Raw genomic sequence first — 19,078 nt, 5'->3', positions numbered from 1 at the left:
CCGTGGATTTTCAAACTCGCTAGTGTGTTCAATGTTCGTGAAAACGGGCATCACTGAGTGAAGTTAATGTCCAATATTATGAAATAAGATACTAATAATAAATACATAAATATTTTAATATCATATTTATTCGAATCATTCAATCATAAAAGCAAATAACTTTCTTCAAGAATTGACTTTTCTCTGCCAGCCCTGCTAAACTTTCACTTTCCATCTACTTTTTTATACGAGAGGTGAAAAATGGTAATTGCTGCGAAGTTGTGTTTATGAATGTGATGTCTGGACACATTTTTCGCCCATTGGAAATATCGAAATAATGCGAATTTGGAATAAAATGCAAAATGTTGGTATTTTTAGAGACTTTTTTAAAAAATATCCTAAAACAACGAAAAATTCCATGGAATACAACATTCTTGTCTTTTCTAGGCCATGTTTGTGTACATAGAATGTGCAAGTTTTCCAACATTTTATTCCAGAGTAAGCTATAATGCTTGTTTTACATGGAATAATTCCGACAGCCACATTAAATCATTGTATTTCCCACAATTTTTCCAACTTCTATCAAAACCATTTGCATCACAGAGCAAAGTGGCAGGGTTCTAACAGGAGATCGAGTACGTATCTACCATCACACGTGAGCCACATCTTCAGTATTTGTCGCACGAGAAGTGTTTTGAATTACCAAGCTAAGTGCGCACCATCGGCATTTGTCGAGGGAGAAAAAAATGGAGCTCAGTCGTTAGGGCATCTGACTACCATGTGAGAGACCCAGGGTCGGTCCCCTGTGGGGGAGAACCGGGATCTTTTCCACCTATTGAAACTGCTCCGGCACCCACCCAGCATCATATCAAGTGGGTACCTGGAGGAAACTTTGAGGGATAAAGGTAGCCAGGAGCATGATGCTGATCACATCACCCCCACCTTCAGCCGTGATCAAGAAAGTGTGGGGCCCTAACTCCACACCCCTATACACCTTCATGGAAAAGTGCAGGGAGCACTTTTCTTTTACTTCCTCAAAAATCTGTTCCAACATATCAAACTGTTTATCTGTAGCCCATGTGACATGGCTACCTGGGGGAAACCCTGGGGGGGATAAAGGCAGTAAGGGGCGTGATGCTGATCACATCACCCCCACTCATGACCGGATCAAGAAAGTGTGGGCGTTACCCCCACACCCCCTATATGCCTTCATGGCATGGTGCTAAGCACAGAGGAGCATTTTACCTTTACCTTTATGTGACCTATAATTTAAAATAATAGTTTAAAAACACAATGGAGTATTAAGATTCGATATATTTTGCTGAAAAATGTTGTTAAACAAAAACACGAATTTTGGGAAATGAAACACTAACAAGTCAAAAAAAGGTAATGCCAATTTTTGGTGCCATAATATAATGGTATCTGTCATGTGAGATTGATTGATTTAAATTTTTTGGGTGCTTTGCCACTTATGGTCTTTGTGCACCCTTCAGTATATACAGGGAAAATTCCATTATCTAAAACCCTTATCTTAAAAAATAAAAAGGGGTATGGAAAATAACTTTCTCAAAATAACTTTCAAGATATCAAACTCTCATGAAGAGGCTTTGGCTGTGACTTACAATTTGAAACAGTAGTTTAAGACTATATCTTGGAAAGGCCTTTTCCGAATTCACCTTCCTTCTGCCGGTAGAGTGTGCACAGCGTTTACAGATGTTATGTCCAGGACCGCTTCGCGAGGCTACTCAAGAACATGCCTTCTCCGGTACACGGGCAGTTAGTGATTGACAGGTCGTAAAACCCTTGTCATTTCTTTCCTCATACATGTCCTAGGTTTTGCTGTTTGGGTCGATTGGCATCTTCATTGCCAAAAGCTGATCTTACCATTTTGTGTCAAAATTCCAGATGATAATATAGAGCCCTGCAGCAACAATATGTGGCTTGTAACATACATAATTGTGGAAGCTTCTCTTCAACGAATAAGGAGTCCCAGTAGTCTAGTATTTGACCTCCGTGGCGAGGTAGTTAGCACAGTGCAGTACGACAGCAGGGGTCCCAGGTTTGAATCCCGAGTAAGACATGGATGTTTATTTTCTGAATGTGAATGTTAGAAATATATATGGAACTGAGTAAAAACTGATATATGAGAATAGCAGAGAAAATATGACATCGGACTGCCACATAGTAAACCCAAGTTCGATTCTCAGTGTGAATGATTTCAAGTGGAAATTTTTCCAACATTATTATTGCATAAAACCGACTTTGGGGTTAATCCTACCTCTGTGAATGTATTTGATCTATTTTGATAAAACTTTCACTGATACGCAATATATGCATTAATATAATCAAACTTGCATATTGTAATTAACATTGGGTTTAAAGCGAAATATGGTTATTTAATACTATGTGGTCCAAAAAGATAATAATTGACAAAATGGCGAACTTTTTTCTATTTATATATATTTTTGTCGTTGTAACCCCAATGCAAGGGTAGTATTTTCTTAAACTTGACTTCGTTTAAAAATTGCGGCCATGTTTGACTTATGATTAGCGGCATTTTTAGCCTTTGTAAACAGTTGCGGTAATTATGATAACTCATCTAAGAAAAATGAAAGCTTGGGTAAAAAACTTTGTTTTCAGTACATTTCAAGCTACATTGTATGTTTCGTGTATTTTTTCAACATTTTGATTTTGACCAAAATTCAAAGTTTAGGATTTTTTGTTAGGGAAGTTATGTAATATCAGAGTATTTTGGCTGAATTACTGTTATAGCTCTTTGATCGTTTCTTGATTCTCTTTTTCAAAATTTTGAGCCAAGATGTCTCCAATGGGATAGCTAAAAAAATTGATATTTACAGCGTAAAGATTACTCGATGGCAGGTAACTGTGAAACAAAATTTACAGATTGATATTTCATGGATAACAAACCTACAACAGGGGAGGGATTGGTCAAAAACAGGCATTTTACATTATTATTTACAAAGAAATGTTTGCCTTTTAATAATCATGTATTTAGAATTATTGTATTTATTAATTACATCATGCGAATGGGGTAATAAGTCCGTTAGTAGTTATGAATTATTATTATTATTTTTATCCCATTAATTACAACTCCTATGTAGAAGGGTGGAAATGCAAACGAGTTGGATGAGATAATTGAAGAAATTAATCAATGATAAGTCTGATGAGGTGGAGGCCAAAAATAAATATGTACATAAGAAGATGGAGTGCCTACTGGCAAGAGCTAAATAGAATAAGATATTAGATGGAAAATACAAAAATTGATTTAGTAATAATTACAGGTTATTGTAAGCGTAAAAAATTGATGACTGAAAAAATATGTTTGATATGTTTAATAAGTTATGATTAGGGTGCAGATTTCTAGGCAATTTTTTTTATATATAAGTATATATTAAAGATCATTACATATATTTTGTCACTGCTGTTTACCTTATAATTATTCATACTGTGCTTCAAAAGGTGCTTACTTTTAGGGAGACTTCATATCGAAGCAACATGCGACAAGCGACATGTGTCGCTTGGTAACTGGTTCTCAGTAATAAATGCAACCAACCATTCAGCTTGTGTTGTCTGTTGCTTGTGTGTCCCTCGGACTGAGTTCTTTTTCATACCGTGCATCGTGTCGCCCTGGCCTGTTGTTCGCGCATGCGCAGCGAATATTTTGCTTTAGGCGGCATGAAATATCCTTGTCGCTTGATTGAATGCTGGCTTTGTGACATGTTATCCTACAGCTGTGTGAAACGTTGTAACAGGAACTGTTAATTTAAAGGAATGCCATTTCTCTTTGTACATTGCATGAAATGAAACTGTGTATTTTCAGAATATCTGCTTGTAATATTTCAGAATGTTGAAGTTACTAAAGGACAGGGGTTCGAGGCTGAGAGCTTGAGTATAAATTCCTCGTAAGTAGGGGTAGTTGAAGTGTTTGTTTAATTGGGTTGGCCTGGATCTCAGGATACCAAGAATATAATGTTGAGGATTGCCTGCACTGCCCTAAGTCCTAGCCTGGCTACCTTAGTGATATTAGATCAACGTTGATTGGATTGTTCTCTTGATGAAAAACAAAAATACATTAAGAGTATTAAGTTTCGTCTACTTACGTAAGTGAGTATATATTCGTTGCAAACTACATTTCAGAGCTTTACTGCTTCCTTTTTCAGGAGGTCGTATTTTAGGCTCGGAACATCAAGCTACGCCGGAGAAGTGTCAAATGAAGATACTAGGTAAAAGGTTGGGGGTGAAAACACTTCATGGTGCTTGACATTACAAATTTAAAACTACCTTTGTTAAAAACCCTTAAAACTCACAATAAAACATGTTAAAATCACTAACACGGTATTCTTGAGTGCCCGTTGAAAGCCGTAGTTCCTTGCCAAGGTGAAGCGTGTGAGCAGGGGCCACATAAAATGTCGGTGCTTAGTAGTGCAGGGGAAGGGGAGACACCAAACCACAATCCTGCCCAGGGGCTGATCTATGGGGCTGATAAGTAACATGTTTTATTGTCTGGCATCTTGTTTCAACTTTTGGAACCCCAGAAAACTGAATTCACCTGAATATGGGAAATGCCGGTGCACAGGTTCACATTTGACACTTTATCTTCATGATTGTAATTGCGATTACGATAATCTATAAATAATGAAGTAGATTAATAACGTTCAGGTATGTTTGAAGTAGTCGAGACTGAGAGTATGAGATACTACTAAAAAAATGAAACCTGCAGAAATGAGGTAACGGCGAGGAAGAAAAAAGATCATCTGTGTTAGATGTAGTGAAACAGCAGTATTTGTTGGTGTTTACCATAAATATAGAAGTACTGCACAATTAACATAAAATTTCTTGCACTGTCATTTAGCTATACCCCTAGGCCACGCAGGATCTGATCGCGTTCTTCAATGTAAATTAATATCAAGATGTCCGTTAAAATAGATCTTCCTGATAAACTATGGTAGGTGTGGTGAATGCAAGCAGAGATTGACATTAGAAAGTCATGCGCTTATTCATATGCTACACTGCTTGTTCTCTAAATTAATTCTTGTTAAAATGGCATTTGAAAATGACTAACTAATAGTTAGTGTCAGCTTAAGAGCATATGCGCTAAGAATGCTACAGAAGTGGCTGCAAGGGCAGGGACCCTCTTTGTATGGATCACGTAAAATTTGAATATCAAAATATTTTTATGTGAAGATGTGGTCCACCCAAATCTTTGACAGGTATCCAGTAGTTCTCCCTCACAAGAAAGCCTGGCACTGTCACTGATGTTTACCTACTAACTATTTGTGTGTGGAAAACTGAATATATGATGGCACTGGATAAAACAAAGTTCCAACACGCTCAAATGATTACGCTCTCATCTTGGGTTCGGCAGGTTCAACAAGGGGTCCCAGGTTTGATTCCCGATGGAGGCACATAGTGGTTCGGATCTCACTTTAAACTATAGGTTCAGTTGCTATTAGCCTTACTGTGCATAAAGTGAACTTAAAACACCAGTTCAATTAATCAATCAATTGAAAGGTTCAAGGTTCGATCCCTGGTGGTCAGGCCGGTAGCCAGAATTTGATTTCGGAAGGGGCTTATCACTTATCGACAGCCACCATCTAAAGGCGAAAAAGTTGGGGGGAGGGGTAAATGAGCTGAAGATGAATTTCATGGTATATATTGCAACTAACCATATACAAGATGTTTAATCCTGTTAATGAAGTAAATTTACTACTACACATTATTAAAATCAGATATTTGTAGGATTTTGGGAAAGGACTGCAGCCCCCGAGCCCCTTCGCTGGGTATGTGCCTGCTTGTATTAGTTCCAAAATTTCTGTGCTGTTCCAACATCATGAGGACAATTTGGGAAGTACTTGAAAGCGATATGAAAGCAAATTCTGCTCTCGAAACTGTGGGACTCGATGTGATGACCACGCGCAACTGAATGAAAGAACTCTTCGCAGGCCTTGTCCCTCAATATTAATTTTACTGACTAATTGTAAGTTTTTCATGGCCTCCTCGATGACGCAGTGGTAGTGTCGCCACCTTGTAATCAAATAATAAAATTGCTACATACCTAGTTTTCTTCCTTAATTGAAACATGGTTCATTCTTCATTATACGTACATGAGATCAACCACCCTGGAAGTTGAATCCAGGATCTTGTGTGGTATTCAGACTCTTTTAGAACGTCAATATGTTGGACATTTGATCGATCAGTCGATCCTGATCCATTGTTTCCAGAGGAAGACAATCTGGCAGCTTATCATTCGACATTTCACTCGCGATGTAGGAAAACGAGATCACAAACACTTCGTGATTCGATTCTATCTTCTCGCATTTACAGAAGTTAACCAACAATCAGACCACAAACCCTACTTCAAACTGTCTGACAGATATCAATTGTACACCAAATCAACAGATGAACCGACCGCTTTGATGTTTCTCCGAATTTTCAGAAAGTGGCCTTTTCCTCCTTTGCAGGGCAGGTCATTAGCAGGAGGGTTGAGTGCATGTGAGAAGAACCGCTATGTCATTAATTCCCGCGCCGAAAAAGGGACAAGCAATAGAATTCTGTTCTTGAAATTTGAAACGCATGGGGATATCTTTTCTGAACCATAAAATAATAAACCCAGACAGTTCTTGCCACCCGCAGCTAAATCCTCCTGTTTGTGTCGTTCTTTCGGCACCCATGGAGCCAGTGCAGGACCAGATGAAGAGAAAGTGCGGGTTTTGGGGGGGATCCCTGGAGCAGCAGGGAGGAAAAGTGCATTTTCAATAGGTGTCAGACTTCCCTGATCGGGGCGGACCACAAAACCATTAACTGCATCCTCTGCTATCTGCTAATACATCTGTTTGTGTTCAACAAACGAGAAACAGGGAAATATGAAAGAAATGCCTTGCTTGGGTTAGTGCTACTGAAAATTAAGGAAGTGTTTCAAACTGCAAGCAAAATTTACTGAAGAATTGTTTTGCAATATTTGTCATTAAAGTAAAATTTCCAGCAAATACAGAACAGTTTCCTGGGGCCACGTGGACGTTTGCCGGGGCCAGTGCCCCCGCGTGCCCCCCTAACGACGTCCCTGTCAGCAATAATGGTATAACTGCATGTTGTCAGTTTCACAGTACTTCACTTGGATATACTGTACTGAAGCAGAAATCACATTGATAATGTATGGAAATATGGCACTTTCTTTTGTACAATCCAATTGCTTCACTTATATGCAAGAATTAAGTTAAGTAGCTTTATGCATTGAAAAATGAGTCCACACTCATGTTTCTTGCAACCTAGTACCGAGAATGTATAAGGAGACTGATAAATTGGGAACGGAACTTTATGTGCTAAACAACTCCAAAATATTTATTTTTTATGGGTCATAAATGTTGAAAATATGTGATAAAAACAGGAAAATATGTGACAAAAATAAAGAAACATTTGGTAACAAAAACAAAATATTACATGCATTTTAAACACCTGAAATCAGTTTCTAAATGCTTATCTCTTAGCAAGCTATTTTTTGGAAGAGTTACAGTGGATCACCATAGTTTTTTTCCAAATTCTCCATTGTAAATCTGTGACGATTACTCTAAAAAGCATCTTATATTGTGAGAAAGATCACTCCACGTCACAAGAAACAATTCTTGCATATTTGAAGCATGAAATGTCACTAACCCTGAAGTTTTCCAAAGCTTCCTCTTCCTCTACTTCACCTTCCAAAACACGTGCAATTTACCACAAAGTTTGAAAACCTTGGTTTTTCCCCCAAACGTTCTGTACATTTAGACATTAGCACTTGTTCTTTCAGTTTCGTTTCTACTATACGGACTTCACCCACGGAAGCTGCCAAAGTGTTTGCGGACGATTCAAGCTTTCGTATGGAATTAAAGAGAAAGGACAGGTTTGTTGAGATGTATGCCAATTCTACTTTTAAGGAGGGGTCCTCAACAGTTCTTGCAGAATTTCTATATTTCTTCTTTGTCGAGATAATTTACAACAGATACAAATTTTTCAAAGTTCTGGGCATAATATACAGCTGCATCCAACCAAATGCCCCATCGCGTAACTACCGGGTGTAGGGGTAAGGGGAACCTCAGGACATTTTTGTTTAAAAATGTCTATTCTTCTAGGCGACTTGATAAAAACTTCCTTCCCATTTGTAATCAGTTTATCGACATTGGGATAAAGAGCTCTTATTTTTGCACATATTCTATGCAACGCATGAGCCACACATGTAACGTGCACCATTTTGGGGTAGCTAACGGTAAGGCCTACTGCAGCTATTTTCATGTAAGCTGCAGCATCTGTCACGAGGAGAAGAACATTGTCAAATTTTATGCCTTCCAGCCACAATAGCTGCATTGCTTCATTAAAATGCCTTGCTATCATTACATGTGTAGCCCCAGCTAGCACTCTACACACTAGCAATTAATTTTTCGTTGAGACAGTTTCGTCATTATTTAGCACTCCCACAATCACATTTCCCACTGTTCTCCCGGTGGAGTCTGTAGTTTCGTCAATACATACCCAAATATTTTGATGCACACATTGTGAGCGAATATGTTGTAAGGTTTGCTCGTAACACCTGTGCAGATACGTTTCTCGTAACGTTGATTTGTCAGGTGGTTCGAAGTTCGTATATTTCGCGAGTAAGTTTCACCCAAAGGGCTCCTGCCACTACTCCAACCTCATATACATCCTCATCTGCCAAATCTGTGGTTACTTCTACCTGGGGGAAACCTCTACCGCCCTGAACCTCCGCATCAATAACCACAGAGCCTCCACCCAAAACTCGGACTTCCCTGTCACCACCCACACCAACAGCCATAACACCACCTTCAGCAACTGTTTCCATGTAGCCATAATACATCTATTACCCCAGCACAATGACACCTCCACCCGCAGGCGATGGGAAAGGGCCTACATATCAGGCATGCATGCCACCATACCACCCAGACTCAACCTAACCACCCAATAAGCATTTCTCAATTCCTTCCCGAACTGCAACCCACCCACCATACACCCTGCAGTAAACACTGGTGAAAGGATCTGCTTGTCTACCCATGTTCTATCACTTTTCTCTGGCAACATCGTACACATCTACGCTTTTGTTTACTCTGTGCTTTCTACCTAACGTGACAAGGAGGTTCAACCTCGAAATATAAGACTTTTCTTCAATTGTGGTAAGTGTTTACTGTCTCCTACACCATTTTTGTTTATCACCCTTCTGGCACTCTTTCTCATTCTGGAGACAATAACAACATGGTGTTATAATAATAATGTATTAGTAGATTAAATAGCATGTTTCATAATCTCTTTGTATGTACATGTTAAATTGTTTATTAGGGCTTTGTTTTACTTTGTGTTTGAATAAGGTACAATTACTGTGCTTGTGCTGGTACAAAATGTTTTCTCAGCTTTTTGCAGTTTCATTTGCAACAATGGAAATTGTGATGAGGAATTTGTTTTCACATTTCTTTGTGGTTAACTGTGTGTGGTCTTGATGGAATGATCTTTGGTTAATTCCTGTTGGAGAATTAGAAGTTCAGTCTGTGTGATCATGTGATTAAGAAGTGAGCATAAATAATCTAGAAATACACTTTTGCCATTTCAGCATTTCAAGCTTGGTATCGAAAAATATCAGTTAAAATTTAATCACTAAAAGCAGCTGATATTTTTAAAAATCAAGCACCAAAATGTCTTAATATCACAATTTTTAACTATTTTGGCAGCAGCATTGTTGGCTGAAAAGAATTTTGTTTAAACAATTATCTTATGTAGATACACTCTGTGTCTAAAAGGTTTGGTGGATGGTCCGTTATATCAATGGCAACATGAGCCAGGTGCATGCCCATTCACATGGCTATCCAGAGGTGTATGTTGAGAAGCCACACCTAGTGTGGAGTACATGTGCCCATCAGAGTAAACCCACTGCAGGCAGTCAAACATAGTCAGCGTGAGAGGTAGTGTCATAGTGCAATGGAGCGGCGAGTGAATATCAAGATCTGCTACAAATTGGGGAAAATGGCGACAGGACCCATGAAATGTTAGTTCAAGTGAGCCAAAGCAAAAAAATATGTTTACGACTGCTTCAAACTCTTTCGTGACGGGAAACAGAGGGCATAGTTCCAATTATGCACTGTGAGCCTAAAAGAAATAATGCTTTTGTTTTTATCAGGAAGCATTTAGTGCTGTTTATACAGAAAGTCTTCAAGTTTATGACCTCCACTTTTTGTTTGTTTTTGTGATGTCAGCATCACGTGAGTGTCCTTGATGTCAGTCGAGCAAAATGGCCAGCAGCCAGGTAGAGAATGCTTTGTGTGTGCTTGTGAATTAAAACTGTGTGACTACTACTTGTGGAAATACGTCAAGGACCAGGTGCTGTATCATGCTACCTGATATGGCAACCAAATTTTCAGTTATGACTGTTGAAGTATTGGGATTTCCATAATAAATAGTGCATGGATGTATTGTTGCGTGACCATTATTCCAGTGAAAACCTTGTGAGGCATCTTGCAACACAAAGGAGTAATTTTCTGTAAAATCACAAAGTACACTAGTGCCTATCAAGAACGGTTTCTTTTAAATGCTTGAGAAATTAAGCTTGTTGACATGAACGAATGTCTGATCAGGTGAGCATTTTTTCGACTAGAATTTCTATGAATTCTTCTGCAGGCTTCATTGATTTTTTAAGTGTTGATCTGTCTGTGGATATCCACTGTTTGTTCCTGCTTTCATGTTAATTTTTAGGTGATACTTACTAATTTCAAAATATATACTGTCAAGGTTTCCACGGATCTCAAAATCTACAAGGCTTTCTAATCTGGATGATGCCCTGATGATGATCTTACTTAAAAAAAAGTCAGCTCAAATTAAAACTGTCACATTAAACACGCTATCTATTCAACATTCTACCACACTTGTGCACACATTCTTCTTCAATTTCTAGTTGCAGAAGTATTGCACATTAGCAAGTCTGCAATGCAATAGTGCATTGCTGCAAACACCCACTAGAAATGACCGGCTGAAAAAATACAATTACTAATTAAATTGTTTTTCTTTAATTATCCCATAATCGTCCCAACTTCAAATTTAGTTATGCTATAGTGTAACCTTGTTTTAACAATATATTTCGGTTCCAAGGAAATCACAGATATGCATCTTCAAATGTTCAAGGTCCAAAGGTCAAAGTGGATGAGGTTGAAAAGATTTTATCCTGAATATAGTGATGTGATACACCGTTGGAAAGCTTATTTCATACAAGACTACAACCAGCTCTCTATGTCAATTAGGGTAAGAGCAATTATCCATGGAAGTCTCTGGCGCAGACTAAAAATTGACAATTTTTTGTATTTCCGAACCCCCAAAACTATGCCAGACAGGAAGCTACAATTTCTCAGGATCTCATATCTTCATGAAGACTACCAAATAGTAGAGTCTCAGAAAAATCCAAGATGGTCGGGTCAGAAATGACACTTTTTTTGTTGATTTGGCATGGAATTACCCTTTTACCGATTTTTAACAATTTTTAATTGTTCCTATTTTCAAGCATTGGTAAGGGTATTTGTATCAGTTCTAAGTGCTCTACAAAATACCTGTTCTGTTTTCACAGAATCTTTAAGCAAAGTAAATGGAAAACTGAATTTGGCAAAACTTCCAGGATAATTAGGCTCCACAAACCACGAAAGTGCTGTGCAGCACTTTTGTGGACCCTGTGAAAGACCAAAATGCCTAATGGATGGGAAGGGGGGGGGGGGGAGCAAAGCAAAGCTGCTTGTGTTTGAATTTTCTTATTTTTTTGTCATTTTTCTGTCTATTTACATTAATATATGTTGTAACGTTGTTCCATTTTGGTGCACGTATTTTGTACGCCTCCTGCACACGACCTACATCTGACGCATGCTTGCCCCGATACTGACTGCCATTAACAGGTTGAAACATGCATTGACAGGAAGTTTAGATATAGCTCATTGCAGTGTTTCCAGAATATGGTACCTTTTTATTTGGTTTGGTTCTTTTTTTTTTTTTTTGAGAGTTCGGTTTCTTTATGGGTGGACCTTGTAATAAATGTAATAGTATAAATATTCAACATGAAATGTAAACACATACACACAAAAAATTATTCTTGAGAATGATATCAATGGCAGCACAATTGACTCACAACTTTGCTACCAAAGGTTCTGATTTTCTGTTTGGTCTGAAAATATTTTTTCCTCTGTGAATGCACCTTTATCAATTTCATCTTATCACCATTGTTATTATGACCATGAGCCCGTAAAACAATGCAAATTTTGAAAAATATATTACATTTTCGAAAATGACACCATTCTTGGTAATCCTGGAAAGTGTAAGAAAAAAAGAACCAAACAACATGTGCATCACTTATGTTAACAATATTTATTAAGCTGATTATGTTGGCATTCAAATGCTGTATTGCAATAGAGTCATTCCATACGAAATCAACACAGCCCACAACCTGACCAACTCCGATTCACATGAAATTTGGGGAGTTGAAACTATGCATGGAACTTAGTAACTATGAAAATTTTGAGTCTCGTGCATCTTGTATTTGTTAAATTATTCAAGGTCAAAGTTCGCATAAATTGCCCTTTTTGAGCCCGCTTAGCTATACTAAATGTGCTGTAACTTCGCCCCTATTTTGCCTAGTAAGCTCAAATAAAGCTTATTGTACAGGGAATTGAAGAAGCTTTCCTGTGATATATAACAAGCCTACCTTTGGATAAAAATATAATTTTGTCACGTTAACTTGACCTTTGACCTTGAATATCTCAAAACATGTCATCACCAAAAATCGTGAAAAAAAAATATATATTTGGTCCCTCATGCCATACTGCAAAACATATCAAAAAATCATTCATACGTCACATTTAGTATAAAGCATGCTCACAAAATGCAATTAATGCGAACTTTGACCTTGAATCATTTAACAATTACAAGATGCACAAAACTAAAAATTTTCATATTTACTAAATTCCATTCATAGTTTCAACTCCCCAAATTTCATTAAAATCGGAGATGGTCAGGTTGGAAATTGCACTTATCTGTGTTGATTTGGCATGAAATGACTCAATATAAAGGAAATCTGAACTTAGAAATGTTTTCGTTCAGTGAAGTAAGAAGTTCCACCTGACTGTACACGAACTGTGATGTCATGAGTAAAACACAGAGATTATTACCAGTATATTAGATATGAAGAGAATGAAGTATGTACATATGTATATATAGTAATATAATATTCGTCTGGTGTGAAATTTTTGTATCTTGTTTTTTCAGCAAAACATTTACATGCCAAAAAGGCTTAGTTTTGGAAATATGCCAGGCATTGTCTCACCATCAGAAGTTAGGTCAGGAATGTGCTCAAATTCTAATTAAGCTGCTGGAGGTTTTAGGATCACACTCAATTACATCATATGAGCTTAAGCAGATAATTCATCTGTTGAAGTTTGATGTTGAAGTGAAAGTAAGTCCATTTCTACTAGTTGTTACATATATTATATGTTTATGTTTTACATGGCCCAATGACTATACTACAGTGCGTTCAATTTAAAATTATACCCACCGGAAAAGCATCATGAGAGTTAGTATTAATGTGCATATATATAGGAAAATACATACTTTGGCCACATAAGTGTTGGAAATAATGTCTGCATTTCAATGCATTTGTCCCCACGTTTCACCATGCTCCTCGCAACCCGATGAAGCATTCTTGTGTCTATATTCTGGACGGCAACATTGATGTTCATCTTCAGCTCTTCCAAGGTGTGTGGATTGTTTATGTTTACAGTCTGTTTTAAATATCCCCACAAGAAGTAGTCGGGACTGGCAAGATCTGGAGATCTTGGTGGCCACATTCCTTTAGAGATGATGATTCTGTGGAAAAAAAAGTAGGGCTATGAACTACCTGATAATATCTTGGTAGGCCAGGATATTGGTGTATCGGTTTCTTATAAAATTACTGTATATACTGTATATATCTATAAATATCTTATAATTTAATGCGAACTTATGCCATTTCATTATTATTTTTATGAATAATCTTCATGCCATACTTTTTAAAAAAGTAAATGTCTAAATATGCAACTCCTTTTTCTCTGCATTCACTTGGAAACACATTTCTTAAGGAGGTTAATGAACCATTCAGGTTCTTCAAAGACCATTTGGGATTTTATATCGAATCAGTAGAATATTGGTTATCAGTATTGGTAAATTTCATATCAATACTTTATCGGTATCGGCCAAAATATGATATTGGCTCATCCCAAATTGAAATTCATTAGTGGTTGGTTGGGATCATCAAATTTATTGTCCAGTGTATGCTGAATTCTATTAGATATGTTAACAGGAGGAAAATTGATGTTGATTGTCAATAATGAAATATTTTCCTTTTGATTCTTAATCTACTACCTCACTAAGGCCATCATTTCTAAACAACATGTGATAAAAATAAAATATGTTGTGAATTATGTATGCAGGAGAAAGATCACTCACACAGAATTGAAAAATTATCAAGAATTTAATTTAAATTTTGCCTTGTGATATGATTGGATTGGATTGATTTGGTGTTTTAAGTCCACTTTAAGCACAGTAAGGCTAATCAGGACTGGACCTACAGTTTAAAGTGGGATCTGAACCACTTGTGCCTCCACCGGGTATCGAACCCGGGACCCCTTGATTACAAGGCGACGACGCAACCACTGCGCCATCGGGGAGGCCTGCCTCGTTATATGAATTGACTCAATTGTAATTATATTCAACAATAGGTTTTGCCTCCTATTTCAATACAACATTGCTAATTTTTAGGTGATGAATAGAGACTGGATTTTAAAGGGAAAACTTTTACTCTAAGGACAAAAAAGGGAAAATAATTGTCAAAAAAGAAAAGGGGAAAGGACTATAGTTTATTTTTGCACTCCACTAAAAATATTATTTTAAATGAAAACACAATATATACCATTCATATGTAAAAAGGGATGCATTATATTTCATATGAAGTAAAGTAAAAAAATACAAGATATTTAATATATCACCTTTTCATATATGAATGGTATATATTGGGCTTTCATTTAAAATAATATTTTAAGTGGAGTGCAAAAATAAATAACTATTGTCCTTTTTCATTTCATTTTTTTTTAAGGTAAGGAATAGCAAATAATCTTACCATCCATTTTGATTAAATCTTCCTGGAAACAACTTATTGCATGCCATAGTTTGTACCTGGCTTCACCATTTCACTGACACTCAATATTGTCATCACTGTCACACAGTAAGCTTTTCTTTTGAAGCTTTTCTAAACAAAAACTTCACAATAAAGTGTAAATCTAGCAGATAAGGACACTCAACAGGTGTGCCACTTACAACGTGTTTGTTACTGCTTAAACCCAGATTGCATTGCTGCAACAATCGCTTCAACGTACTCCCAACACTCTTGGAAGGAAGGTAAGGCAGAAGGTGCTTCTTCTTTCTTTCCTCTAAGCTGCACCAAATAGAAATTGTTGAAGGTTTTGTTTAGGTATAATGCAGCCGTACAAAATATTTGATACCTTCTCAATAAAGGGACCAAGGAAGGTGTTTTTTTTAAAGGGGGAAAAATGGGAATGTAGGCTGAAAAACTGGCCAATAAAGGGACCAGGAAGGAAAATGTTTTTGAAAAATGGGAAAATTGGGAAAGACAAAGCCATGTAATCTTGTTGGTGGAAGATAATTATGAACATTGTTGTTATTTATTTCATGATCAGTGTTGTTGAAAAATAGAAAAGGATTTCCCTTTAAAATTCTGTCTCTAGTGATCAAATTAACAACTTTATATAATTTTGAAAATTATCTTTCAGTTTCCATACAGAATACAATTGCTACATGCTGTTTCATGCATGGCAAAGAAGGATGGGTATGAAGTCTGTCAGTGCTATTTCAATATACAAGATGGTTCAGGTAAGTGACCCTTCTGGATTTTTTTTAGGGGAGTTTCATCCTCATTATGTATAAACCTCTATTTTGGCCAAAAGATTAATCTTGGCATGATGATTTAAACAGGGTGTTTCACTCGCTCTCAGCCCCTGATTTTTGGTCATATTGTAAAGAACTTTGTTACAGCAATACCTTGGAGTATGAGAAGCATGGTGACGTAACAGCGAGTATTGGAAGTGGTGACCATTAGTATGACACAATCTTCAAAGAAGGAGGACACACTTTCTTGCATACCGGCATTGTAACACATTTTTTTAATTATTTTTTTTCGCGTACATCAGATTATTATTTTTTTTTAAAATATTGTGGATAATTTTATTTTCAAACCACATATTAAAGTGATAATAGAGGCCACCAAGGAAACCTCAAAGTGGCTTCACACAAAATATTTAAGCTGGCTGGAGGAAAAATAAATTTACCACAATGAATTATTTAATGCATTGCCAAACATTTCAGTTAAAATAATGTTGTACTTTTCCACTTGATAAAAGGTCCATGTCAGGAAATTTAAATGTGTAAGTTATGCTAGCAAATTCATTTAAAATTCAGGAAACAACAAGGGAGGAGAAAAAAGGTTCAAAAATGAAGAAGAATGCAATAAAAATGGCAAAAGATACTGAAAAATTGCCTAATAGCCAAAAAAGACTGAAAAGTGCAAAAAGAAGAAAATGGAAAATAAAAATAATGTTTTCTGGTTTTAACTGAAGGGAAAGGGACTGATATCAGGTTCAGCATTGTTTTCAAGGCTCAGAAAAAATATGATTTCGCATCAACTTCCAAGCCCTATTGATGTTGATTGTGATGAACAACAGAGTGACGCATACAAATAAATGTTTGTAACATGACAATAAATGGCATATGTAGTGCTAAATAAAGGTTTTTAAGGTGCTTAAGAATCATATGTAGGAATAAAATAAAATAAGGTGAAAATTAAGAAGTAATAATGAATATGTTAATAAAACTGTACTTGTATCTCACAGATACAGGATGACCATTGTGTTACTTTTCCAGGTGCCACTGATGAAGGTTAATTTCACTAAACCCTTGTGTGTAGAGGCACACATTTTTGGTAAAGAAACAAAATTTCTGTACAAAAACAGAATCAATTTAGGGTTCAAAAGCAGGGTAAATATAATAAAATTTCGAAAATCTGATCAAAAGCAGTATATAAAATAACATTTTGGTTTTAAAATTGTGAATATAATCCTAAATTTTATGTAAAAATTGCACTTATTACACAAGGTGAACATATCCCTTCTAATAGCAAATTTAAGTAGTTACCAGAGTGTTAAGTATTCCTGTGGAAAGGGGTCCATTTTTGCTTCTCAAATATTTACAGCAGAATTAATCAATTTTCTGTGAGTTGCATAACTCACAGATAATTCAGACTTCAGGAAGTGTCTCATTGGTAAAAAAAAACCCCTCTAAATTACAAAATTTACAATGCATTCAGTGAGAGTCGAATATGACAAATAGATGGTACTGTTCTAAAAATATAAAAAAGAAGAAATGAGTAAATGTTTTGGGCTTGAAACTTCTAACTCTAAAGTCTACATGAGGGCATTTAATTTTAAACGCAAAACCTTTATATAAAATATCAAATATTTCATACAGTTGATAGCGTGAGAAATTTACATATTCATACTTAATGGTCCAGATTAAATTTCTTCACATCTAGATACATTAAGAGAACATAAAAGTGGCACAAAATGTAAGGTAAAAAAGTGTAACATTTTAACAATCTGCCGACATGCTTTATCCACACACGTAGGTTCGTAGAATGTTATTTTGTTGTCTTCTGTCTCTTGTATTGTTCCTTTGGGGTTTCACGTATAAGAGTCTAACAGTAATCGGCTAACATGTTTCCATTCTATCTCCTACTGTATCGTTTTTTCACTTGGGCTACATCTTGGTGGAATCTCTCACCATGTTCGTCTGAAACTGCACCCATATTTTCTGGGAAAAAATCTAAATGGGAATACAAGAAATGCAGCTTCAGTGACATGTTGCATCCGAAACTGTAGTAAGAGGAAATCAGTTCTTCCACTATTTCCACACAATTTTCAGACTTTTTATTTCCCAGAAAGTTCTTGCACAATTTTCAAAGCATCCCATGCCCTTCTCTCAGTGTCATTCAAAACTTGTCTGAAATTGGGATCCTGTAATAGCTGTCTTTTATTAGGAGATGATATAAATACAATTAAGAATAATGCTAAAATATTTTTCAAAACTGCTAAAGAGATAGGTTTGGAAGTTAACAAAGAGAAAACTAAATATATGCTTACAGGCCGAAACCAAGTGTTAGGTAATAATCAAAATCTAATTATTGATAACAACTCGTTTGAACCAGTTTCCAAATTCAAATACTTAGGAGTAATATTAACAAATGAAAATTATATGAAAGCGGAAATAAAAAGTAGGCTTAATTCAGGAAATGTATGGTACTTCTCTCTTCATAAACTTTTGTCTTCTCATTTAATATCTAAGAAACTTAAAGTTAAAATATACAAAACAATAATTTTGCCTGTATTATTATATGGGTGTGAAACTTGGTCCCTTACATTGAAAGAGGAACATAAATTGAGAGTATTTGAAAATAAGATCCTTAGGAAAATCTTTGGACCTAAAAGGGATGAGGAGACAGGTGAGTGGAGAAGGTTACATAATTTAGAACTACATAATTTGTATCCATGTCCAGATATTATTAGAATAATTAAATCAAGAAGACTTAGGTGGGCAGGCCATGTGGCACGCACGAATCGTAAAGGAAAGAGTAATTTACAGTATTCTTGTTGGGAAACCTGATGGTAAGAGACCTGTAGGAAGGCCAAGACGAAGATGGAGGGACAACTTTGAGATGGACCTAAAGGAAATCGGTAGGGATTAGGGATGGCCAAACGGATTTGAAAATTCCGGATCCGGGTCTGAAAGTTTTGGATCTGGATCTGGATCGAAAGTTCCGGATCCGGATCCGAGAGTTTCGTATCTCAATCCCATTATAATATTACCACACCTTAAAAGGTATTATGATCTTCGATTACAAAGAAATTTTTCATTAGTTAGTCCTACAAGAATTTTTTTCAAGTGTTCCTAAAATACTTTGCTACGCATCGGCTAA

General features: G+C 36.4%; 1 protein-coding gene across 4 annotated transcripts in view; it reads left to right on the top strand.

Moving 5' to 3' along the window:
• LOC146000511 (neurobeachin-like protein 1) overlaps nt 1-19,078 on the top strand; it is a 723,922-nt gene that overhangs the window by 97,441 nt on the left and 607,403 nt on the right. For all 4 annotated transcript variants that reach the window (XM_083138250.1, XM_083138253.1, XM_083138251.1 and 1 more), the window contains exons 11-12: nt 13,270-13,456; nt 15,825-15,924. In XM_083138250.1, coding sequence (XP_082994376.1) covers nt 13,270-13,456; nt 15,825-15,924 — 287 coding nt within the window. The remainder of the gene's footprint in view (nt 1-13,269; nt 13,457-15,824; nt 15,925-19,078) is intronic.

This window comes from Lepisma saccharinum, chromosome 16 (assembly GCF_977018435.1).
Source record: "Lepisma saccharinum chromosome 16, izLepSacc3.1, whole genome shotgun sequence".
Classification (NCBI taxonomy): Eukaryota; Metazoa; Arthropoda; class Insecta; order Zygentoma; family Lepismatidae; genus Lepisma; species Lepisma saccharinum.
The sequence above is the reverse complement of the archived record's forward strand: the minus strand, read 5'-3'. Positions and strand labels throughout refer to the sequence as shown.